The sequence below is a fragment of the Apostichopus japonicus genome, chromosome 12, assembly GCF_037975245.1.
Source record: "Apostichopus japonicus isolate 1M-3 chromosome 12, ASM3797524v1, whole genome shotgun sequence".
NCBI classification, from domain to species: Eukaryota; Metazoa; Echinodermata; class Holothuroidea; order Aspidochirotida; family Stichopodidae; genus Apostichopus; species Apostichopus japonicus.
In genome coordinates this window covers 28,831,131-28,858,350 of record NC_092572.1, presented here as the reverse complement: position 1 = coordinate 28,858,350, position 27,220 = coordinate 28,831,131, and the positions used below count along the sequence as shown (strand labels likewise).

Here is a 27,220-nt window from a genome sequence, read left to right as displayed (position 1 = left end):
GTAAATACAAACCAAGAAATACATAATCTTTCTTACTGATCTCATGTTTGTTGTCTTTGACTTACCTAAAGTCGTTCCACATTGTTCCCTATTGAGAAGATAATCGGACAGGTGCTTTCGCTTGGCTGCTTTTAGAGCGTCTCTCAGTGTTTTGTTTGTTGCTTCCATCCCATGTTTCCGTTTCCATAATAGCAACATGTGGTAAACCACTTGCTTTTGTCCCTTTCTTCTGTTATCTGCCTCTATGTTGTCAAGCTCTGTCTCAGCAAGCTTCAGATTTCTTCCCACATCTCGCCATTCTTTGAACAAATTTCCTGACAAGTCCTTGAAATAACCAGAAACCAAAAATGTTTCATCGTTCTGATGCTATTTCACTATGCCAATTGAAATTGAGCTAATCCATATAAGAACCTCAGTAGACGGTCAAAAACTAGAATACTAATGAGGCAAATGCTCATATCAAATACTTTTAAATAATGTGAGTTGTGTACTTGACAGGTTAAGGGGTTAATGTAATGGTTTAATTCTGCCCCACTCATTCATTAATATGCTTGACTAAAGCTATCATTATCCATGTACACAGCAGCAATTTTGTGTGAACAGCGTGACTTTGACACAAATAGACACAGAATAGACAGAGTTGCCGCACATTTGTCACGTAGGTGTTTACTGGAGAAAGAGTGGAAAACTCAGAAAAAGGGTTGACACAGAAATCTGTAAAAATGCAGAAACTGTTGCAGAATCTCAATACTACCGGTGTGCTTGTAGTATATGTTTGTTTAGAGTTAGAGCATCATTTAAGACAGGTATTTCAGGTGGAAGTTATTTAATGCATCTTGGTTGACAGATGTTTTCCACACAGAGCATATGTTGCAAAATTAATTACAAATACCGCAGATTCATGTGGGGACAAAATTGGGAAGCCATTATATCATTAAAGTCAATCCCAACAAACCGTACAAAGTTCCTCGCAAAACTCTAAAACTTCTATGATTCCATTATTGTGTTATATGTTTTGTGGGACAACAAACTAAAGCAGCATTCTCTTTTTTCAAGAGTACAATCCCAGCTGTCTAGACCGTTGCAGTTCCATGGTAAAATCAAGCATTTAATGCCAGGTACGATTTATATCAGACACTTACAAGCTACCAATACCTGTTATCTCAGTCTGTAACATTATTGTTCAGATAAGTATGTCAGTGGCTCCTGCAGCACTACACGTGGTTATTGATAATACGTCAGATGCACAACGTCCCTCTTTACACATTCAATACTATGCTAAGATCAGTAACCATGCAAGGTAGGTACTGCAAGACTGTGGTTGACATTTTGGTGTAATCTTATGTGAGATTTTCAGGCATCAAAATATGGCAAAATGCCTCAAAATTGGTTTCTGAAATGATTTTTGGCTACAAAAATGAACAGCTTTTTCAAACAACTTCACTTACTATCTACTGATAAACTTTCAAAAGAGTTTTCCAATCTGGTAGCAGAAGCACAGAAACATGTTGCCAGTAAGCATCACAATATTTCAAGTATTGAGATAAAAAGTAACATAAAATCCCGTCTATCATTTGCATAATTGATTTCATTTCAACAATTTAATATTAAACACAAACACATAAACACTTACGAATAATACAAACATGCCAAGTATGAAAGATAAAAAACATGTACGTGGCCATGTTAATATTTTTTACAATATGCCTCACCTTTTAATTAATATGCTATGATACTACTTCTTAAAACAATAGGAAGCATATAGGGCAACTATATATGTATACTTTTTGATGTGTGGGATGTTTTTATTGTTAACTTGGGAACAACACGCAAACGGAATTTAGCAATTATAACTTTCAGTAATGTCTAAATGTCGGTCTGTAATCACGTAGTGAAAAAAGCAAGTTATCAGTCAGGACTCTTTCAATTTAGGAACCAGTCTCTATCGGTCAGAAATCGCAGATTTAGAGAGATACTGGTCAAAAGTCATGAATCACACTTGGAAGTTCTCACTCACTAATACTTACCTGCAAAGTTTCAATTGTTACTTCTTCGCTATCTTTTGTCATTGCTTCAGCTCCTGCTGGGTTCCCTTCAGCCTCTCCTCCAATTGCTTGATGAGATGGCAAAGAAGGATCCTGTGAGAAAGAAATGGAAGAGGAGATAGTTGAGAACCATAAAGCTGATATGATTCATGTCTAGGGCAAATGTTTAGCTGGTTGATGGAACATTATTTTTGTAGAGTATGTTACTGAGTACGTAGTCGTTATGCAATGTAAGGGAATTTTACAGCATAATATTGTATTACTGTATAAATTCATTACACATAAATCAGCTGATCCTGGGCGTGATTTCTTAATAGAATGGCAAACATAATGTCATTAATTAAACAGTTTTTTATTAATAATGAAATCACAATCACCTTGATGATGCTTGCACTGATTTTTTTTTTACCTGCAAGAGTGTAATGGTCGCAACTGAAGTCTAGCTTACAAAGACAGGCAGGCTTTTGTGTGAATCAAAGCTCTTGAGTTTCAGTGAATGTTAAATATTTTTGTGACACAGGTATTCCCATACTTAGTGTGAACATTATTTTGTATCACTAACTGTTAACATTTAATATAAATCCTTATAAGTAGGTGGTAATTTGAAATTTTTCTTTATCTATTGGAGATCTTGAGATATGGTTGAGAGAATGCAATCTATTTCGACTGGCTAACCTCACTTCTTTTTCAGATTTTTTTGCAAAAGCCTTATACATTGCAATATATAATCTTGTTAATTTATCCTGGAAATGTGGTACCTTTGTGATGTGTTCTCTGTATTCATAATTTTCCCAGGCAACTCTGTGTATAAATTATTTAAGTACTATAAGGCAAAAGAAAAACATTAACAGCTCAATTATCATAATGACATCATTCACTATGCTGTCTACAGATGAATTACAAAATATCATCACATATCCTCGTCATCAAAAATGCTAGGATGTGACTTTGTCCTGAGGAGGAAGGAATTTTCCAGCAAGATTGTTAAGCAAGTTTAGCCACCAAAAATATATGTTAAATCAATAGAGAACAAATGCTATTATCTAGAAGTGTTAGGTGTAGGACAGTTGTAGAAAACAGAACAATGCACGCACACAAGCAAACATAACCAGACACACACCTAGCCGTCACATACGCACCAGCACAATTGCAAATGTTACTGAGCCTTTGGCATCTTAACCAAAAATCATAATTTCTCCCAACTGATTGTGATAGAGGGCTTAACCTTTATGGGAAGCGCAAAGGCAAAGGAAGGATTTTATGATGGAAGGGGTGCTGCCCTGACATAGCATACATTAATCACAAAGCCTATTGTATATCAAGACAGTGCAGAAATGTCCTAAATGCAGCAAATAACTGAATCTTTGATGCAGGATATAATACAGAGTTGCTACAGAAATCCACTTACCATGTTAGTAAAATATATATTTCATTTTTGCTCTAGTACAAGATGGTATAATTAGACAGTAGGAGACCAAATACATGTGCAGTGTACACTTTTCAGAGTACAATAACACACTTTGAAAATAAGTTCAAGGTGAATGCCAATGAGAGACTTGCTTACTTGCATACAAGCTAAGTCAGTAGCCATAAATTAAGCCCATTCTTTCTCCCATGTTGAATTGCTAGATGCAATTCAAAGCTCAAGAAAATTTATTTTTATTGGTAAGAGTGTGAAAGGGTACAAAAGAACTTGTGTTGTAGGACAGGACAATGCCATTACCAGAATAACAAATTAAATATTGATTTAAGGCAGTACATGGGATTTTAGCTTGGAATGCAGGTGTGCATGGGGGAAAGGAAGCTTTGGGGTTGGGGGTGGGGAGGATATGCATAGTCAATCATTTGCATTGTGCATTTCCAACAAATTAAGTCTCTGAGGAAACAAAGGATCCAATGAACGTGATAACATCAATTAAGTTTATTGGGACTATTTGATCAACATAAACACTTTTTGAGAGAAAGAAATTTAATCACACACCTGAACCCCCAAAACTTGTCAGTACAAATTGTATGCTGCTACCCAGTTTGCACACTCACAGAAAATTGTGCACTCTCAAAGAAACTGATGCTGCACCCAAGACTCTATGCACAATTAGACAGTGGTTGAAACTGTGGAAAGTTGTGCTCAGTATTTAGCATAATTTATTGTATGAAATCTCCAAAAGTTGACTTGTGAACCAACATTGTGCCGCTTGCATGCTTCTCCAGTTGCAAACATGTGTGTTAGCTGTGAACAATACAAATTGTTAGCATGAGGCGCACAGTCAGCATTTAATGACATACCCTAATTTGTTAAGCTCATTCACGTAACATGGCACGGTTTCATTAGGGCTTGGTCGTATGCTCTGTCAAAAATCTTTTTAAGTTACTGCAGTCACTATTGAAACCATTCAGTCTAGTAAATGTAACTAACTGCAGCAAGAACATACTTCATTAATATCAGTTATCATAAAACAGCATCAGTACTAGATGGCAAGCATTTTAGTAGAAATAAATCATGATGAAATATATGAAAGCAAACCATAAAGCTTGAACCTCAAAGTAAGTGTGCTGTCATGGCCAGACTGTATGGACAAACTGTAAAGCACCAATTTGTGTTATATGCTCTAAAAAGACTGTTTCCAGGACAACAGAATCTTGCAAATGTAAATAATTACCCTGAGACTTTCTGTTCTGACTTCTGGATCAATGTTTTCTAGGGGTTGTTTGACAGTTAGACTTTCAACACCAGTCTTCTTCTGTGACTGAGATAGTCCTGCATCAACTACTTTATTAGAGCTGCTAGCTGCAGATTCTTCCTCTCCATCCTAACATCAGAAAACAAGAAAAATATAAATAAAATATGTTAACATGGACTTTTAATTTTAAATTTTTTGATCCAGTGTTGCAACCAAGTCATATTTTGGTCACATAAATACACCAGTCAATCTTCTGGATTGAAGTCACAGGTAAAGTTGATTTCATCAGGTCAGGTCTATCCCAGGTCATTGACTTCATTACAAGTCAAATCAAGTCACAAGTCAATGCTTCTTAATTCAAGTCAAGTCACCCCGTACAATTGATTTCATCAGGTCTAGTTCTATTACAAGTCATTTGGCTTTATCGCAAGTCAAATTAAGTCACAAGTTAATGTTTCTCAGTTCAATTCAAGTAACAAGTCAAATATTAATGCAACTTATAGTCATGCTATAGGTATAGGCGTTACAACACATCAATGGAACCGTAAGGGCCACACAGGTTCTTTTTGAGAAGTGATGCTGGTATGCGGTATGTATATATATATATATATATATATATATATATATATATATGTATGTATGTATGTATGTATGTATGTATATATATATATATATATATATATATATATATATATATAGGAATAACGGAAAAACTGTTAAACAACTATGCTGCATTTAGAGAAAGGCTGGATCTCGAGTGAGATACAATAATTGAATTAGGTAAGTGATTGGAAGTAAAACAGCCAATGTTTGGTTTTTGCAGAGCTTTCAAGCAAAACTAGCTCTTCTTCAGTGAATGATCACCGAAAGTGACAAGGAGTAGCAGGAATTGAAACTGTTTTATAGAGAAGATGTCGGCATGGTTGTAAAGGAAAAGCGACTTACTGATTTCTGCTGAATTGAGCAGAAGTTTTAGAAATTCGGATTATTTTAATCCGCGTCGGATTATTTTAATCCAATTCCGTCGTAATTGTAAAGGAATTGTTTTGGTTTATCTGGGACGGCAAATCGTTTCTGATGTTTAAACCGAATGGTGCCGTGGTCCTCAGGTTTAGTTCCCAGAAATTTTCTTTCGCTTTCCCAGATTTATCTGTCCAAGAATCGTTCTGGTCAATGGCAATAACACGCAAATTCTCAATTGAATGATTTTGGAGATTGAAGTGATTTGCAACAGGTTGGTAGATAACCGATAACCGAATATATATATATATATATATATATATATATATATATAATATCTTACCTGAATAAAGCTGCTAATTAGTATACAGCCAGTGGGGAACATGTTTGTTATAGGGGCTGGGCCGCAAGTTGTATTGTCATAAGGAGGGGGTATAAGTAGAGGAGAAACTGTAGGTAAAAAACACAAAACTGTGTCTATTTTAGGGTACTGTTTTAGGGGACTGTACATGTAGGTCACATGTATATGTAACCTAGGGATTTCTTGTAATATTTTGACTGTAAGTGTTAGGGTTCGTGAGGTCGATTTCCATTGATTTTTAAGCCCCCACCCTCAGAAGCATATGTGATTGACTGCTGCCTATGTACCAACATATTTTTATCACCACTTATAACAATCAACCCAGTATTGAATAAACTCAGCAACTATATTTCTCATTCCTCGTATTAGCATGATGCTTAATCAGCCTGCATATTACATGCCCCACCCTATCCCCCTCCCCAAAATACTCATTGATATGTACGCTGACAGTTTATAATATAGCTCATTTGAGGAACCAGACGATGAATCATAAAAACATGTCCTGCTTAAGACATATCGAACATTGTAATTTTACAATATTAATGATGCAATATCATCAGCTGCAAAATATTCCTTCTCAACATAACTTGGTGTAGTCAAGGTTTCCTAGACGAAATGCTGGTGTTTAAATGCCAAGTTTTCTGAAGAAGAAAAATACCATACTAAATTCATAGTCTACACCAGAATCCAGCAAGTTAGGATATGCCAAGAAAACAGTTCAGAATACTCAATTTTTAGCCGCTTCTGCAATACACAACATGTGTCTTCCTTTTGTAAGTACCATGTACGTGTAAGAACAAAATACACTGATTATTTGTTTCAATTGGGCAGAGTATTTGCTCCCAATTTTTATAACAAATTCGTAGTGTCTACTCTAATAATTTCCATTGAAAAATTCCATTAAATTCAAGTCAAGTCACAAGTCATTGTACAAGCAATTCAAGTCATATCAAGTCATTGTCCATTTGTTGTCAAGTCACATCGAAAAGTCCACAAGAATGTGAGTCGAGTCTGACTCAAGTCACATGAAAAACAATTGACGTGTTCAGCAATGAGGAGAATATATCATATGACAGCATACCAAAGACCCAAGTCCATCACATAGATTCAATATGGTCACTAGCAAGGAACAAAAAGGACACAGTTTCAAGTTAACAGTATGAAACTCAACATTTTCATATATTTTTATGTCTCTTTATGATCATCATAACTGTGTAAGACCTTTATGACCTTTATATTCCATCTTTGAAAATTACAAAACTTCATCTAATTGTTTCAATGTTTTAGATTCCGCTCAGTTCTCACTCTAAATACAAAGTTACCAGTACATTATACATGCTATTCATTACATTCCTCTCATTGCAAAGTTAAAGCAGTTTGTTTTTCCTGGCAGTTTGTTCACTAAATTCACCCTTCCTGTAATTCAAACATTTATCATCATCATTTATGTTGTTCCTTCTGGTTTCAGTCCCTTTATCTCACCATCAAGTTTTTTATTTAACCACATCTTAATGACAATAATGTTAACTATGACACGACTGTAAATTTATGTTAATTTCAACACAGAGTTTCTCTTTCATATTTGCATTCAGTAATTTAATGGTATTTTAACAGATTTGTTAACTGATAATCTACCACCTTCATCAAATGGATCTCGCTTCCATCTTACAGGCAAATTACATATTCAATACCAATCTAGTAACTACTTCCTTCGGGAAATCAAGGTACAAGATATGAAATGAGTAGAAACATTTGGCCAGGAATGTTACAATCAACTTAAAAGTTACTGTAAAATATTCCAAACATTTTATACCTTTAGAATAAAGAGTAATTCCACAAGCTCTGATCCCTGCCCAGCCTTGAAGTAACACGTACATTTGTGACTCTCCTGTTTACGTTCCCTGATATTTAACACAAATGTGCAGAAACCTCCCTTGGAAGTGGCAACCCTTATGAAAGATATTTCCTGAAATGAGAATGGTGACAGTTTTTAACATTTTCGTTTAATAACTCACAAGAATGACCGTTATCCTATGATACAGTGCTTGATACACCAACCTAATGGTAGGATGTTTCAAGGGCAATTAGTACTAACAAGAATCACAAATCCTCCCAGTGGATATATACTGACCATCGTAGGAAAACTAAAATCCAATATTCAAGCAGACGAGTTGGAAGGGAATTGTACACAGTTTACATTATTAAGATATATCTGAAGAAACTGTTCAAAATCCTTTCGACATTGTACTGTATGTCAGATCTGCAGTTGCAGATAATATCTTGCCACTTCTTGGGAATGTATGCACTGAACCCAACAGATAATTGATGCCACTTTTGTCCCTTGTAAAGTGGTTGACATGTTTGTGACTAACTGTACTAGCAAAGGAACCTCCAAATTGTTGTTCTGAAAGAATTAATGGAATTTCCTGAAGGATAAAGCTTCTACTATGCACACAAACTGCATTCAGCAATCTTAGCAGGTTTAAATATTTACACATATTACTGCAGCTTTCGGCACCTATTTTAGCTACCTGCAGACCTGTCAAACATCATCAAAGCAATCTGCAATGCAAATACAAACTTTCAAAACTTCTTTATTTCTTAAAAGGGCATTTGACTTCCACTAAAATGTAAGGAAGTTGTTCTCACAGCTGTGCTTAAACTGCATACGTGGTATGACATTTTTCAAGATTCCTTTTCTTGAGATATTGCAGTTATAAAGGTTTTAGGTTTGAGATCTGTTCACCTGAGATAACCTTTGACCTACCCTGGAAAGTTTAGATTTGTTGCATAGTACCATAACACCAATTCATTGTTAATTTCTTAACTTTGTAGAATTAGTTGTTTTTTGATATATCAGGTGTTCATGGTTGTTACATTTTGAGCTCTGCTGATCTTTGGCTCTTAAAAACCATTAAATACCTCACAGTCAGAAGAGTCTATCTGCAACATCACGCTTTTCAAGATTTGTGGGTTTTGACCCCAACGTATCTTTCAAACCATGAAAAGCAATATTGCTTGATACACATCTTCTGCCAGATAGAAATGGCATTTTGCAAACAAACAGTACTATTTTGGTAAGATGTAAAGATGATGTAACATTACTTATTTTTAAATTACATTTTGCACTTTTTCTAATGTTAAGAGCAGTTCACACACTCACGATATTCCTCATTTAACTGTTTAAATTATGTTAAGTTTAATAGTTTCCCTTCATGGATATTATTGACACAATATTTAACATTTGTATGATTAGAATCCACCTTACCTTTGAGTTTTCTTCTTCAGAGCCACAGGTCCAAGCTGATGGCTCTATTTTGTCAAAAAGACATTTCAGGGGTAATTGTCCTTTTCTAAAAAATACTGCAGACTGTTTCACCAACACAGAGACTTCATTTATGCTGACAATCTTTACACAGAGAAGGGAGAAAACAAGCAAGAATGATGTAGAAGAAACAGCTGACAAGATGCTACAGATATCAATATGTGAACCAGCACATAGGCGCAGTAGTTCACACCAAATTGATCATTTGGATAAGTGTGTCTCAATGAATGATCCTGAATTTGGCACCCTAAGTGTAGGTGCCACCGCTTTTATAACTCGCCCACCTCCAGACACTACCTGAAATAACTGAGTGTTCGGCTGGATGGTGCATTTGGAGTAGTATTACTGCTTGATTCGGCAGTCTTTTCACTTTCTCACATATGTATATATTAACAAAGTATCTACTATCTAACCACAAACACAAATCTTGTTGAGATCATTCTTGATTCGTCCTACAGAAACATTGAGGCAACGATCTCTTACCATTACACAGAAAGTCAATGGACCTTTTCCAATGAGTTAACAGTAGGCGATAAAATAACACACTAACAGCCCATTGACTTGGTCACATGACATCACACTTGCTTTAGTACAGAACCCCTTAATAGAAGTAGTAACCTCCACTTTGGAGATAATATCAGTCAACAGTTAGTTGGAACAAAGTAGTGACGTATCATGTCATACGACACATGCCACGTAAGGAAAAGGGGGGAAGGGGTGGAGGATACACTAACCATATCACTTTAACTGAGCTCAACAGAAGGCTGGCAATAACCCAATTGATACAGAAATAAACTAATTTCGTGTGCAAATACTATTTATAAATTTATTTGCGGAAAACTTACCATAACTTTTTAAAAACTATATTGTTTCATCACTTCATGATCTCTTATGAGCAAAATGGAAAAGTTTGATGCCACAAAAGATGTTCACAAAAACACAGAGAGAGTAAGAAGCAAAGTTGCTGAAATATATTTACAAGTTTGACAACATATGGAACTTCATAACCTCACACACGGTAAAGTGTGTGAGCTCCAAAAACAGAAGACGAAAACGTTTGTTGGTTCTGTTGCCTAAACATATTCATAGGGTGGTAAGCCATACATGTAAATATTCATGAACTTTTGCACACCAAAATGAAAAGGATTATCTATTGACTAATGCTGCAACATATAAAGAAATGTATCAGGAATCAGTTATCATGTTGACAAAGTCTATTTAGTGACTTAGTATAACCAGAGGGAAACCCTCCCAGCCATTAAACTGCCTTTTAAATACATTACATATGCAGCACAAGGGCAAGTTGCAAGCTAACCCTGGCTGAAGTTCATACTGCACGTACCTTTGACCTCCTAAAACAGCAAGGAGGTTCTACTACATATGGGGAAGTCAAATCAGCATAACGTTCACATCTTCCCTGAGACCTGACCTTAAGGAATTTCTGAGGGTTTGACTTCTGCAAACCTTCAATGAGCTTTTGCCTATACAACATGGTGGAGGAATTTTACTTATCATTTGGATAATCTACCATGCATATATATTCTCTTTTGAAGGTTTAGTTCTCAAGATAAAGCATTTTAATAGTTTGATATTTGGACCTTTGCTGACCCTAAATGACCTTTACCCTCTAATAGGGTTCTTGTACTCACTATAAGAAAGACACATGCCAAATATTAGCTATGACATCTAACCTATCTTGGGATATCATGTTTACGAGTTTTGTGTTATAAGGCTTTACAGAGTGTAACCTTTGATGAAACCAAATGACCTTTTACCTCCACCAAAAACATGAAACTTCTTGCAGTCATTACAGGAAACCCACACGCAAATATGAGAGCCAAGAAAATTCTTATCTGGAAATATGGTGCTCACAAGGATTTCAAAGTTTTGAGCCATGGTAACCTTAAATGAACTCTTACCTACACCAAATTTTGTGAAGTCTTTACACTACATAATGCTATTCTACCGTGCATATGTGAGCTCCTTTGATGGTCAGGTTATGGAGATACAGCATTTTTAAGATTTCACATTGTACCTTCTGTTGACCCCAAATAACCTTTGACCTCCACCCAAAACAATACCATTCTGGCACAAATCATGGGGAAGCCACATGCTACATATAAGAACTGCAGAGGTTACCTATCTTAAGATATCGTGTTTACAAGCCAGGGCATTACATACACACACACGGATACATCCAAACGTGACTGCATAGATTACTTGCCAGCCTAAGGCAAGTAACCAAAAACAGATACATGCATTATATTAATGAAGTCAAATTTGATGATCTAATAAGCATGTAAAGTATGATCTATATACTGACATCATATTATCCAAGTACATGTATAAAGCTAATTAGACATACTATTTCAGAGATACCTTCTTAAGAGTTTTTTGTTCACTGATTATATTCATGATATCCACACACACACAAAAAAAACAGGTTGATAGTATGCATGTAGTGTAGCAAACCTAATATCGTACAGACTAAAACCATGGAATATTTAAAACCATGGAATTTGGTTTTTGTCTTGTGTTTGAAAGCCATTCCTTGCAATTTGATGAATATTAATGACAAAGTTGGAGACCTCATGAAAATGTGGTTTTTATGTACCAACAGACCAGTATGAATCAAATTTTATGTTAAGCCTGCCCACTCATTAATATTAATGAGATGAGAATAAAGAACAATAGGTCATATTTACACACCATGGGCATCTACCAATTATCAAAAAGATTCATCTTGAGGTTGTTGAGATATCGTGTTTTCAGTTGTTTTTGACAATTTTCCATTAACCCCCCCCCCCCAACTATAAATAAAAATGAGGTAAACAATGTTGTTGCAAAGAACATGCTCTTACTATGTAGTTACATACAGTGGAAGAGAAATTGACATTTTAAGATTTTTATGCCACATCCACTGTTTAAAATGCATGATATGCAAATCACAAACAATAGGGAACATCTACACCACATCATAAGGCATCTACCTACTGAGTATTACATTAATTCAACTTGTGATTATTGAGATATCATGTAACTTACAAGCTAGCTGTCTCATACACAAACACACCCACCCAATCCAGCACGATTACAAAGGTTACTGAGCCTTCAACATCGTAACCAAAATCACATCTTGAGTTCTTGATAAATGTAAATTATAGCAAATATCAACACAACCCCACCATTTTATCTCCCAGGAATCCAAATGGCAACCAATATCAACAAGTGAAGATCCTCACCTTTTCACCCCCTGGAAGTTCCCAGTAATAGCCAACATGAATATGTGTTATGCTTTCAGAGGATGACAGATCTTTAGCAGCATATAACACGATACGTTTGCCTTCAACTATTTCATCGCCGATGTCAAATTTCTCCCAGCTGAAATTTTTTAATTTGATCACACAATTTCGCTCAGTTAGTACATAAGGTGTGTCTGGTTGTGGTCTCCACAGAGGCTGGGTGCCTAAATAATCCAGATAAAACAGAAATGTATTTTATATTTATTAATCATAATACGTTTTAACAGGTTGCATTTATATGACAGATAGATTGTATTATGCAGGAATTAGTCTATCAAATGCAATGACTGAACACTGTAAGAGACTGTTCTATCATAACTAAATACAACCTATTTGTATAGGTGGAATCAATTTAAAAGCAATACACATGCATTTAAATATACCTTCTTCATGATGGCTGCTATATATTTTTGCTTTCCATTCACATCCTTTCTTGAGAACCAAGCAGTGAGGCAATGTCAGTTTTACTGGTTTCAGTAGCTTCAGGTGACTAGGCAGGAGCTCAACCACAACTGATGAATTACTACTGAATGAAAGATCAGAATCACCCTGGAAATTATATGGAATAATTCTCATCTGGATTAACTGATCCTTCTCCAGAGCACCAGGAGGTATTTCTAAGCTGACACCGGTATCTGGAATCTCTAGCACTCCTCCATCCTTGTTGATCCAAAGCTCCATTTGCAGTGGATTGGGAGGTAAGTTGTCTACAATATAAATAATCAGAGAAGTTCAGGGACATTCAGCAGAAGTATTTCACAATATTGTTTTCAGTTAAGAGTGGTCTCCTTAATGGTCTTCTTCTTTGCTAGTAGTTGTAGTATATATGAGTACACATGCATTGATTCCTTCTGCTAAACTAAAGTTGTGAGGAAAAGCTAATATCTCATATTTGCTTATTTTTTAAAAGTTATTACTTCCTTTAGTTATACAATTGCTACTTTTTATATTACAATCTGATATTAATTTAACTTTCATCTCTCTGCATTAATCAGTTTATATTGTTGTCACTTAAATAACTCAACACAAAGGTCTGCAAGCTATTACTATTACACATAATTATTAACAAATACTCAAATTAAAATTACTCACAGAGGATTGATATTTGTTGCTGATGTTGTTCAAAGCAAGATTTTTACAAGTATAACAATCTATTCTTTACATAATGCTAACAAACTTGAAAATGTAATACTCAGCACTACTGTGACAAAACCTCATTATTTGGAACATAACTATGAAATGGCAAAGTTGACATGAGAGTATAAGCACACCCTCCCACTTTCTTAGGAATGACTAACAGTATTAAAGTTAACTACATCATGCATGTAAGGAAGTTAAGACAATGATGTGGATAGTTGTTTTCTTCAGAGCAAACCCTTTTGGTGGTTTACCCTTTCCCATGCTCCATGGGTGGTTGTTCCACTGTGTCATTGATACCATGCAGTCATACCGACACCATTATTTCAGTATTTTTTCTTTAACCTGATGTTAACACTAGTTACTACATGCTGATTGTAGTAGTTCATCATTAGCTACCACTGTGAATCTTACTGCAAAGACTGGTATGCCTTTTGTTATGCTATGATGACATTCAAGTCCTACTAACCAAGGATTTATAATTATTTTGCACAGTATAATTTGAATTTCTCAATGTACTAAAGTTTGTTGTCAAAATAAAGCTTTGGTTTCTTAAAACTAGGAGAACACAAATAGGATCCAATTATCTGAGGTAAAAGAAAATAACACTTTTTGGATAAAAGAAAACAGTCTCAAAAGACTAGTATTGTTATAATGTTTTCAAAAGTTGATTGATCCTGTACTAACTTTACTTTAAGGTCAGCCTCTATAAGTTTGCTCCCCACACAAATATATTATTGTGCAGTTAGTAAAATGTAATGAAAGGAAAGGGCTTGTAGGACCATCGGTGCAAAGAACGTCAATTACAATACTGAGGATGAAGTATCATTACTCATCAACAGATATCCAAATAATGAGTGAAGAATTAAATATGTATGCCTGCTTCAACTGTGATTACAGACTATTGTATGTACTTCAACATTTATTCTAGAGTTACACGGATTGCTTTGACAATAACAAAGAAATCCTTGTTAATTAAACATTAATGGGTGGTTGTTCCTCTGTGTCCTTGATACCATGCAGCCATACTGACACCATTATTTTAGTATTTGTTTCTTTAACCTGATGTTAACACTAGTTACTACATGCTGATTGTAGTAGTTCATCATTAGCTACCACTGTGAATCTTATTGCAAATACTGGTAATTCTTGTTAAATAAACATTTTAAGTTTTAAAATGATTGTTCCTATCAATACCAGAAACTCACCAGAGATTGGTTTCAGTGATGATGATTTTGCTGACATCCTTCCCGGTAATCTAAATTCCATCTAAATGAAGATTTCATCAGACAAGAAAAGACAAAAATACATATGGTGGAAAATCATAAAAACCTGAATGAAACTACATCATGATGCCTTGTCATATTTTTTGTTTATTTAATGAGGTTGCTGATGTAGGTCAACTCAATAAACTTATATCAAAACTAGGATATCACAAATTTCAAGCTCTATTTGCCAATACATCAAAATACTTTGATAATCACTTATCACTAAAAGAACTTACAATATACAACACAATGATCCAAAATCCAGACCAAACAGCTATCTGATATTGGCTAAAAAGTCAGATGTTTTATATAATAAGAGATATTTTCCTGTTTAGCTTTAGAATAAATTTTGACAATTGCTGACATTAAAATGACATATGATCCCTGCCAAAACTACTACAAGGATAATATTCAAGAGGGGGCACCTACCTACTGTACCAAGTATGAGATTCACTGACACAAAAAAAAAAAAACACTATATAGGATTCAGATGACCTCTGACCACCACAATAATGAAAACAGCCAACTGCTTTCCCACAGAAATCTGCATGCAATGCTTGATATACCACGGTGGTTTATATGTTTTAGCAGACATATCTCTCACAAACACACACCCAACAGAATCATATATACTTTTTTATAATTTGTTAGGGAATAACCAGAAAGCCAAGAGGCTTAGATATTCCTTGCCACATTTACAGTGTATCAGAACATTTACTGACTTCTGTGCACAGACGTTTTTATACTTAATAGGCTGGATCCACATACCAAGTGTGAAGTTCATCCAAGTTTTACTTTGGGAGCTAATATTGTCACCATGAGTGACATTTGAGTACTCAATATGGTTGAGCCACATACCATGTGTAAAGTTAGTCAAAGCTATCCTTTGACTTCTAGAGTTATCAAAATGACAATAATTTGAAATTTGACATCTACTGACCACAATTGAAATTTCCAAATAACTCAAGCAACCAAGAACTTACTGAGGGGCACCCACATACCAACTATGTGATTCGTCAGCCAGAGTAATTGAGTCTGCTTGTTTACATCAACAGATTTTGCCTCTTGTTGACCACAGTTGACCTTTGACCTCTACCAAAGCTGCTTTATGGAGCACCTAACACTCAAGTATGACATTTATCAATGCTATTGATGTCCAGTAAGTTTGTTTACAATGTTTCCATATTTTGTCCAAAGGTAAACTCAAATAAAATTTGACATTGCAAATAAACTAAAGCAGCCAAGAGCTTTGTAACGTTTATCAACATACAGAGTTTGAAGTTTGTGGACCACACGCTTGGTGAGTTATTGTGTTTACACACTTGTTTTCTAATAAATTAGCTACATCCGAGGACACCCTTTATTTCAACCCCTTGTCAGGACAACGGATGACTATTGTCCACTATTGGTTGACTACTAGTGACATAAATTTATTTTCCCATGTCACCACTTCTGAGGCCGATACATGTACATACACGCCATCACCACGTCATAGGTTCCTTTTGCCTTGACGAAAGAATCAAGAATAGAGCTAAACTCAAAGAGGAGTTTTTGCTGGTTAAGCAAAGGAATATCAGAACACAATCTGAAAGGAATGACAATAATTTCAACAACCAAAAAAAATAATGCATCTCACCGTCCATTCTCCAGTTGTCACATTTAATGTGTGAATTAAGTTTGCTCCAATGATCCATTCAACTGAAATGAGTATAAATAGATAACAATAAGACCCTCAGCCACTCTCACATGGAATATTTTATTGAACACATTTTTGTATACGTTGCCACATTTCTCTGTTTTGAGGATAAAAAAATATTTCAAAGTTACAGGTTATATTATAGTTACAGGTACTAATTCTTATCATATAAATTGCATCACGATCAACTTAGTGAATACCACAACGTTTTGCACTAACATAATCTAAAACATTTCCTCCCTCCTGAACAAATAGAGCACTAATGCAGTTATTTAACTGTGCATAATCCATTTCACTATAGTAATTTATTTAACTCAGCTGATCATGTCCAATCTACTTTACTGCTCTACACTCATACACACACACACAAAATGTAACACCTTCTTGAATTGCAGTCTTCACACTTCCTGGTGATGATTGCTATCACTGTTAATATGTCTAGTTCTGTATGAAATAAAGTTTTCTGATTTCAGCTTGTCCAAGCTATTATCATAATCTATCTCGCTTAACTGTTGATACAATTAGTACCATTTTGCGGGCTAAAAGCCTTAAGTTACGTTTTTTCAACATGCTGGACAGAGCTACATTTCTTACCACTATGCAGAAGCAGGACTAGAATAAAACAGCTTAAAATGTGAGGCTAAGTTATTGTATCACATACAGAGGAATATCTGTTACATCTAATTACCAAGCTCTTGTTATTCATGAAATAGAATGTATGTTACCTGAAATGTTTCGGGATTGTAAGTTATTCAGATCTTTTTCATCTTTCACAGCCACCGGTGGACTTGGTAATAGTAAACTGAGAAAAAAAAAGAAAATGTACGATAAAATATCTCCCACTTTGCTGATTTTTATTAAGAAAAAGAAATAAATACAATTGTTAGATAAATTAACATAGAAAGAATTACGTACAGGGCATAGGCCCTTAATTTTCAGGGAAATGCTTAGTTTTCTACAATTATATACTATGATAAGTATTGTATTTTGTAAAAGGAGAATTGAGACCAACTCTTGGAATCACCTATTTACACAAGATTTTCATATTGGTGACCTCAAATGACCTTTGATCTCATGTTAAGTAGGGTGTACCTATTAACCTATTGTACATTTCACAGATACTATTATAACTATTGAGTAGGCTTGTTACAAGGAATTCAGTTTTGGAACTGGGGAACCAAGATATCTGAGCTCTCCTGATAGTGAGAGCAGTTGAGAACTCACTTTTTAAGAGTAGACCTTTTAACTGGAAATTTTTTAAGACAAAAAATATATATATAATGATACTTCATACTTTATAATAAGCAGATCAAAAAGAAAAATTATGCTTTGTCCACAATAACACTTCTTAGGCACTATGGGTGGAAGGATGAAAAGTATGGACTTTGCCCAATATTACTGGTCATGGGGGGGGGGGGGGAGGGTACAGAAATAAAAAGGTTACCAGTTCACCAAATGAGAATGAGCTAAGCTTGTGGGAAGACAGGTGAGCAAGGGGTAGAGTAAATTATGACTAGGTAATCTCGTAGCAGCAGACTGTCACAAAAATCAATGATGCAGTGAGAAAGCCAAACCTTTTACATGGTTCCCATTGTTCAAAGAAATCAAATGTTTGGAGATTTTTCTGCTGAATGTTCTTCGAATAGCGATTTAGCTCTATAAATCACACATTGCAATAGATCGTTATTTTCAATATCACATAGAACGAAAGCTCTAGTTTGGTTTGCCAACTTTGAATTATCCTCACCGTGCTACTTCAACCTTTTCATTGTTGATAATGAATTTAATGAGATCTTTATAATCTTGTTCAATCAGCTTCTGGTCCCACCGATTCACTTCAATAGCCCTCAGAGTATTCAAAACTCCCAGCGAGACATCAGCCTTCAAGATCAGGGCTTTCTCTGTAATTTTTTCCACAACATCTGAAAGCTTCAGACATTTGATTGGAATCTGGAGAATAATTCACAGATATTTTAGTATGTCAACCTGAAATCAGTACCCAACAAATGGAAAACATAAACCTAGAAACCTGAAGAGAGACATTAAGATTAACTTTGTTTGCTAGTGAAGATATATGAACATTGTAATATGTGCCATGTAGTGCACAAAATCAGCTAAAGATGTCCCATGCATCACAATATCCTAAAGCAACACTAAGGATTGATTAATAGCCAACCTTTGTTTCATATCATTGACGAAATGTGTACTTTACGATACACTGATCTTGTAAATTAAATAGATGGTTCAGCCTTCAGTGTATGATCATGTTGTATTAAAAATGATTCACACATCTCAGAATGATCTGTCACTGTATCATACCTGTAGATCAATTCATATCTTAGTCTGATATATAACCAGAATGAGTACATCGGGTCGATCTTGTACTAAAGATCAGATTTGTTCTCTGGAATGAGAGCTACATTTCAAGAGGTAACATATACTTACATCATCAATATCTCAACATACTAGATTTGAATTTTGTATCCTACAGATTGATGCTGTACTTGACACTGGAAAATTGAACGTTGTATTCATGCACACTTCAGATGATGTATCACAGATATCGGGATATAAGCAGAGGTTTGCTGTGTATTTGAGCTAAGAAAGTTGTATTCACACTTTACCTTTGATCTTGAAGCAAAGGTGAGCATAGAAACCTTTGACCTCAGCAGAAGTCGATTATCTCCAGAGCTGAAGTTGACGGATTCTCTTCTACAGATCTCTTTGACAATGTCCTTGACCTTATGTCCTTTGTAACCATCATACTCAGCAAAACAGAGGCAGATGCAGTTCATGATGTAATCAGGAATCTCCCCATCTCCTGTTTTAAAGTCTCTCATTAGAAAACTGGCAATGACATGAAAGCTGGGAGGACAGATGTGACAAGTGAAGCGCAAGACATAATGAAGATCAGCTGGGTCTATGTTAACCAAGTGTTCTCTGAACAATTGATACTTGTAATGGTGTTCAGTTGATTTGCGACCCCAGAACAGGAGAGCTAAATACTGTGCTGCAAACCACTCTTGGATTAACTTATGAAGGAATTTAACCTGTAAAGAAACATATTTTGCAGCTTTTCCTTTCTGTAAAGGTTTTGATTTTTTCTCTTTCGATTCCAATATTGGTTTACTCTCTGATTGACTGACAGATGCTGAGAGATCAGGATCAGGGGATGCCCCTCTCTTCATCTCTGAAGTAACATTAGATGTGTTCAGTGACTCATCACTGATGGAATCAGTCTGGGGAGTTCCACTGCCTGAGTCAGTCTGAAGATTCCTATCAGTGGAATTAAATGGAGTTCCTTCCTCAACAACAAGTATCCCAGAATCTATCCATGCACTGCTATTAGTGACACTTCTATCCACAAAGTCTTTCTGCCAAAACAATTGTTGGTTTCCTTTACAGAGGCCATTAAATGCAAGTTCCTCCAATGTAACGTATGTTTTCTTGCCAGACAGATGACTATGTTTGTCTTCCTCATCCTGCATAGGACACAGAATGTCTACAACGGCCTTCACAAAAGGAGTAACCCTGTCAAGCTGAACCTTGTGTGACTTTCCTAATCTATCAATGTTATGTACTAACAGCACAAAGAGTAGTGGAACATTACAAAGATCAAGAATAAATGGAACATTATCAATCAATTCCTTTACTTCTTCTTGCCTTTTGACATCATCAGAGTAGACTTTTTCAATGTATTCATTCCTCTCATCCTCACCGAAGCTTCCTATCTTCAACATTGGACCTGGAGGTAGATGCTTGGCATAGTCTGTCCTAGCTGTGATTATAACAATGCAGTTGGACAGTTCCTCCTTTGTCATGACTCTCATGACCTCTGAGGGACTTCCATCTTTGGTTACACCATTGTATTCTTCTAACCCATCCAATATGAGGTAGACTTTCTTCTTATCACTGTTAAGCATAGACTCAATATCCTCTTCTGTTATGGGAATGCCTTTACGGATGTAGAACTTCTTGATAGCTTGAATAATTGTCATGTCATCAACAATTTTCAAGGGCAGATAGATCACAATGGGGATATCCATAAGCTTTCCACAACACCAGTCATAGGCCAACTGAGAGGAGAGCATTGTCTTGCCGGAGCCTGGCTGTCCTTCCAGAATGATTCGAGTCTCTGCTTTTAGTCTTTCATCAGTAAAGATATCTAGGTAGTGCAGCTTACATTTTCGGTCAACTTCTCTGCTAGATATTTTTGAACCAGAATTAGTTAAGACTAAGCGGCTGGCTATAAAGAGATCGTTAGATTTCCATTGACAAGACTTCATCCAGGGGACAGGAGTCATTGTTTCAAACCAACTCTTCATCTTCTGTTGTAAGCATTTCAGGAATAAGCTCTCTTTGTCTTTAAAACAAGGAAACAGAAAGCACAGTTCAATTTCTATTGAAACAAGTTAAAATGTTTCACAATTTATGACAATATAAAGAATATCTACCATACTGAAAAACAAGTGTGCTTTAATATCAATAGTTTGGGCAATCTCGTAACACTGTATCTTTGGTAACATTTATTAACAACTACAGTAGTATAGTCTTCAAATGTAAAGGTAACTCACTCCTTACACAACTAAGACACTGTCATTGCTCAAACACGCTAGTCAGTTTAAAAATTACTCAGTAATACAAACAGCAATGTTAAAATATAGTGTCATACATCCAGACTTGAAGCAATTGGAAACCAAGATGTTATTATATTTCATTCATAATATACAATGATTGCTGTCATAAATGGAAAGAATTTATTTATTTATTTAGTTTATATATATATATATATATATTTATAAATATATATAATGTATATATTAAAATTAAAAATTTTAATTAAAATATTAAAATGTGAATATTATGTATTTATTTATAAATTCTTTATTTATTTTTCACTGATAAAGTAGGACTCCTCCATGATTAGGAGCATTGTTTAATTGTGAAGTCATTTGAGTACACTGCAAACTGCAGCTTCCTGGGACACGACTAAGACATTTTCAAAGGATTAATATAATAACTTTAATTTTACAGAAGAAAGACCTGTTTGTATAGTCACTGTATGACATCACAGATAACGCAGTACTAGAACAATGCACTCATCATACTAAAGTGAAAACCTGCATTATTATATTTCTCAACAACATACAATGCTATGAAGCTGTGAGTTCCATCAATGTGCTTCAGTTCAAAACATATTTTCACATCTCAGTCTTCATTATATCCCTAAAATATTCATATGTTTATTATATATTTATTATATCCCTTATATATATATAAATATATTATATAAGATATATTATATAAGATATATAAATATATATTATATACGATATAAATATATTATATAAGATATAAGATGTAAATATATAATATATATATTCATTATATCCCTAAAATATATTATATCTATATATTATAGCTAATATATTATATCTAAAATATATAATATATTATATTATACAGTATCTTCATTATATTCCTAAAATATCCTATAATCCACACATAATATTTTTAGATAATGAGTGCATTTTGTGTGTTTCACTGTTTTCGAGCTATGAAGTCTTAAGTCAGGAATGTTCCTTAAAACTGGCATGAAACTTGTACCAGTGGCCAGGTATAAAAGTTTGTTACATACACATGAATTTACAATACCTTCATCTCGTGGCATAGTTTCGTCAGAAAGTACCAAGGACTGGTATTCGTGTATCTTAGCTACTGCCTGGAGAAGACGATATTCCTCTAAAGGAGTCTCTAATTTGCTGACATCAGAAGGATTAATGATACCCATCTTATCAATTGTCTGGAGGAAGGAAAGTCCTGGATTCTGACTGGAGATAACTGTGTTCTTGTTCTTATCAGTAACTTCAAAGTTTTCACACAGTTTCACTGTTATGGAAAATGTCAAATGAGCAGAGAGGCCGGCGAGGAATCTATCGTATTCAGTCTCTTGATCTGAAATGTTTAAGGTGAAACATTAAATTAAGTGTCCAATTTTGTTAAATATCCACAGATACGTACAGGCACACTGATAAATGCATAATCCACATCATGGCACAGGGTGACTTTTGCTCACTTGTACAAATGTACATATGTATTATGTTTTGGTGTGCACATTTTGGTTGCCAGCATCTAGAGTAAATCACCACCTGTGTTATGTATCAATATTTAAAGTGGGATCTTTCTGGGGGGGTAGGGTGGGGAGGGGTATAGGGCAAGTTGGGGGCAGGGGTATGGCTTTTTAAGTAAGTGCATTTTGGAGGTACCAAAGGTGAGGCAAAATACACAATTACAAGAGAGCTAGTGATTAGGGGCCTACCTCTCAGCTTCATGTACGTCTCTGTTAATAAGTGAGTATGGTTGATCTTCAGCTCAGTTAGTGCATCAGTTAATCTATTCACATTTGAAGGGTGTATGAATCCTCTTTCTTCAAGGGCAAGCAGAAAATTCTTGGAGTACGAGGGACTTGTAATAATGGTCTTCACTTGATCGGGTGGTAGTGAAAAGTAGCGGCCTAACTTCCCACAGTCAGTTTGGGTGAGCTTGGAAGACAGTTCTTCTTTGAGATGGCTGAAGGTCAACATGGATGCCTATGGAAGAGAGAAAAAACAATAAATCCATTGATTTAGTAAATCTTTGCCAACTAATCACATCAATAACTGTCATTTTAGACTAGCCTTGGTCAGAAGATTTCTCAAACGTGATGTTTGAGATGTAACCAACAGCTGGTCTGAGACTTGAACTTCTCTTGAGCTCCACATAAGAGAGTAAGATTCTGGTTACTCGCACAGAAGATCCACACACTAAGTGAAGTCAAAGCAGCTACTGTAGGTATTGACCTCTGATCGGCTTAATGGGATATACATCAAATATATTGTAAGGAAGGACAGAAAATCTACAAACCACATCTAAAGTTACCTGTGTGTGTTCGCATTTGTTTTCTAAAATCTTATTGATATTTATGTGAACTGACCTACTGTATGACCTCTGGAGCAAGGCTGCAGAAACTCAATACTACTGATGTGCTCATACTTTGATGCTCAGTGAATCAGATAAGAAAGTTATTGTAGGTGTACATTATTTAGGGTATACTGTATTTGTTAACAGAAATTTCAATGTACACAATGTAATGTGCAAAAGTAATTACTGATCTATACTACTTTTCAATATGACTTAAGGACAAACAATATGTATCCTTCAGTATGTACAGTTCTTTAAAGCCAATTCCAACAAACAAAATATCGTTAAAAGAGCACTAGCTATCTGCTCACTGAAAAAGACCTTTCAAACTTGATATGATTTCACAATTGTATAATATACAGTACTTTCAAGCAAACAATATCTTTGTAACAGTTCAATCTAAGCTTATTTGACTTTTGTACCTTGATTGTCAAATCAAGGCTTTTCTGCCAGGTAAGAAGGAAACAAGACACTTCTGGGCTACTAGTGGTATTACTGGTCACGTTTGCACAGAGCTCTCTAAACTTCAGATGCCTAACATCCTTTGTTTATGCTTTACTGCCTATGCTTGCAAGCATTTCTGGAACCAGTAGTTCAGGTGGTTACAGCAAAACTGTGGTTGACACCTAGATGTAACCTTCTATCAGATGAGATGTAACCACAGATGATTAATGCATCAAATTAAGCCATAATTGCCTAATAATTTGTGCCTGAAATGCTTAAAGGCTAAAAAAAGTATTACCTAATTTGTAAACAATGCCATGTAGAACCAAGAGAAAATATTTCAAAAGCATTGCTCAAGCAATGTTGCAGAAGAAGCAAAACACCATGATGCTGTCAAGCATTACAAAATATATCCAAATACATTGAGGTATTGAGATGTATAGGGCTTCATTGTTAAGTGTACATAGTCTACACTGCAGATTTGTGATGTTTTACAAATTTATGAAGGTTTTGGTCCTGTCGGATGTCATCTACAGTAAACATGCTTTAATGTGTATACAGGGGACTGTACTGTAGCCATTGTCTGTCATTTTCTAACAAAACTAATCTAGAATGTCCTCCAAGTTGTTTGGTGTATGTGCAGGGCGGTAGCCACAGTCTGTTCAAAAATGTGAAATCTTAAACTGCACACTGCAGTTAGAATGTTGGAAATGATATACACATTTTGTATCTAACCCCTAACCCAAATAAATTATCCAATGGGTGGACAATACTGTGTCTGAGACCCCTCTTTCAGGGGGACATGAGACTCCCTCCCCCACGTCAAACTCTGGCTAGATGGCATTGTAAACTGCATGTGTAAAGTTTAAGAAACATTGTTGCTTAAATACACCAAATCCAACTGGCTGGAGTCTTGACATTTGTTGTGTTTAGGCATCACATGCAGACACAGTAATACACCCACACAAATACACAGGAGTACAAGCAAACTTGATAATATACAGTAGGTTTGTGATGCTTTCAGCATAGGAACTGAATTAGACACCAAAATGGCAAACTACAATAGGGGTTTGACGAAATAACTGGTTGCGAATCAAGACATCACTTAAAATTACAAGGCTTTCACATATTTTGTCCCTGCTGACCTCAAATGACCTATGACCACGATCGAAAGATAAAGAGTTCACCTTATCAATTGAGGGATATTCATGTGCTAGACTACAGTGAGACCCATCAATGTTTCTCTTTCATACTGTGTCATTTTTACAAGAATTTCCCATTTTTGACCTTCATGAAAGCAGGATTCATCTAATTACTGAACAAGAGCCCAAGGGCACTATGGTTCCTTGCTTATAAGGACTTTAGAAGCACTATCCTAAAATTGTTATTTCAGGGTTGAATGTACACACACGATATCATTGCCATAAATATCACAAATTAATGATTGGTACTTTTGAGAATCTGTTGACTTTTGTTACATTTGTTTATAAGAACTGCAGAATCAGCCTAACTGTACTTAATAACTTTGGTTGAACAGGAGTCACCCCATGGACATTTAAAATATGGCCACAAAAATTCATATAATCAACTTAATAAAAACTAATACAGGTCACTGGAGGCGCTATTCCAAGGTCATGTGAGGTCAATTAACATTCTCAAAACCAAACAAAACCTTGACCTCTGATAACTTTGCGCATGAAATTCGCACAGGGGTCAACCATGGACAATATTGATCAGTTTGGAGATTGAGTTTTTTACCCATAATTGACCTTTTTTGACCTTGGATCATATGACCTTTATGTTTGGAAATGATCACTTACCCTATTCACAAATAGTCCCAAAATGACAACCATGGCAGACCCCATCAGTGGGAGTTTCACAAGTTATTGCCCCCCAAAAAACTCATTTTGAGCCATAATTGACCTTTGGTGACCTTAGATTACATAACCTTTTTTTAGAAAAATGTGCATCTACTTCATTCACAACTTGTCCCAATATATCAGCCATGTCAGACTTCTTCACTGGAAGTTGTTGCAAAAATTAGCATAATTGGGCAGTTTTTTGCCCATAGGCGACCTTACTGTAGATGACATATGTTATGTTTGGAAACGATCTCTTACCCCATTCACAACTAGTCCTAAAATATCAACAATGTCAGACTCTGTCAGTGGGAATTTCACAAGTTATTGCACACAAAAAAAAACATATTTAACCCATAATAGACCTTTGGTGACCTTGGATTACATAAGGGTTAGTTTGGAAAATGTGCCCCTACCTAATTCACAACTGGTCCCAATATATCAGCCATTTAAGCCTTTGTAATTGGAAGTTGTTGCAAAATTGAGCAAGTGGGGCAGATTTTTTGCCAATAAGCGACCTTAGATGACATGACTGTTTTTATTCATAATGTTCCCCTTGAAGATGTGCACTCCATCCCAAAATTGTTATGCACTCCAATGTACACACATAAAGGCTATTGCTAAAAAGGTATCAAATCCAACCTTTGGCCCCTCAAAACTTAAGAACTGGGTGTCCGATCGAAGCGGGAGTTAGTTTTGTCTATAGAGCACACAGAGCTCTATCATATATCAAAATATTGACAAACTCTTTTTCTTTGCCCTGTATCTCCTAAATTGAGCATATTTGTAAAAAAAAAAAAACTTAACCTATGATGACTATGTACCCGAAGGTCGCACAGGGTCAACCTATGGACATTTTAGATCAGAAGACCATTTGAGATCTGAATATGGCCCTAAAAATTCAAATAACCAAATTAAAACTAACACAGGTCACCAGACGTCACATAAGGTCAAAGGCCACAAAGATGCGGTCTACTAATGGATTACTATAGTATAACTCCGAACCCTGACGGATATTTTGTTCTCAAATTATAATCGCAAAAATACTAGTTTTGACCCCTAATTTACCTTTTTGACCTTGAATCACACGACTGTTATGTTTGAAAACGATTCCCTACCCCATTTACAACTAGTTCCAAAAAAAAAAACATGTCGGACCCTGTCAATGGGAGTTATTGCTTT

The 27,220-nt window shown here is 35.4% G+C and overlaps 1 protein-coding gene across 3 annotated transcripts in view; it reads right to left on the bottom strand.

Annotated features, from left to right (window-relative positions):
* The window catches only part of LOC139977167 (uncharacterized), a 187,079-nt gene that overhangs the window by 142,409 nt on the left and 17,450 nt on the right, over nucleotides 1-27,220 (bottom strand). For all 3 annotated transcript variants that reach the window (XM_071986380.1, XM_071986381.1, XM_071986379.1), the window contains exons 4-17: nucleotides 23,095-23,365; nucleotides 22,431-22,730; nucleotides 19,400-21,138; nucleotides 18,523-18,725; nucleotides 17,501-17,577; nucleotides 16,716-16,777; nucleotides 15,020-15,080; nucleotides 13,058-13,381; nucleotides 12,615-12,838; nucleotides 9,316-9,456; nucleotides 7,861-8,013; nucleotides 4,706-4,855; nucleotides 2,028-2,138; nucleotides 66-324 (exon numbers count right to left, since the gene is read on the bottom strand). In XM_071986380.1, the coding sequence (XP_071842481.1) occupies nucleotides 66-324; nucleotides 2,028-2,138; nucleotides 4,706-4,855; nucleotides 7,861-8,013; nucleotides 9,316-9,456; nucleotides 12,615-12,838; nucleotides 13,058-13,381; nucleotides 15,020-15,080; nucleotides 16,716-16,777; nucleotides 17,501-17,577; nucleotides 18,523-18,725; nucleotides 19,400-21,138; nucleotides 22,431-22,730; nucleotides 23,095-23,365 (4,075 nt within the window). The remainder of the gene's footprint in view (nucleotides 1-65; nucleotides 325-2,027; nucleotides 2,139-4,705; nucleotides 4,856-7,860; nucleotides 8,014-9,315; nucleotides 9,457-12,614; nucleotides 12,839-13,057; nucleotides 13,382-15,019; nucleotides 15,081-16,715; nucleotides 16,778-17,500; nucleotides 17,578-18,522; nucleotides 18,726-19,399; nucleotides 21,139-22,430; nucleotides 22,731-23,094; nucleotides 23,366-27,220) is intronic.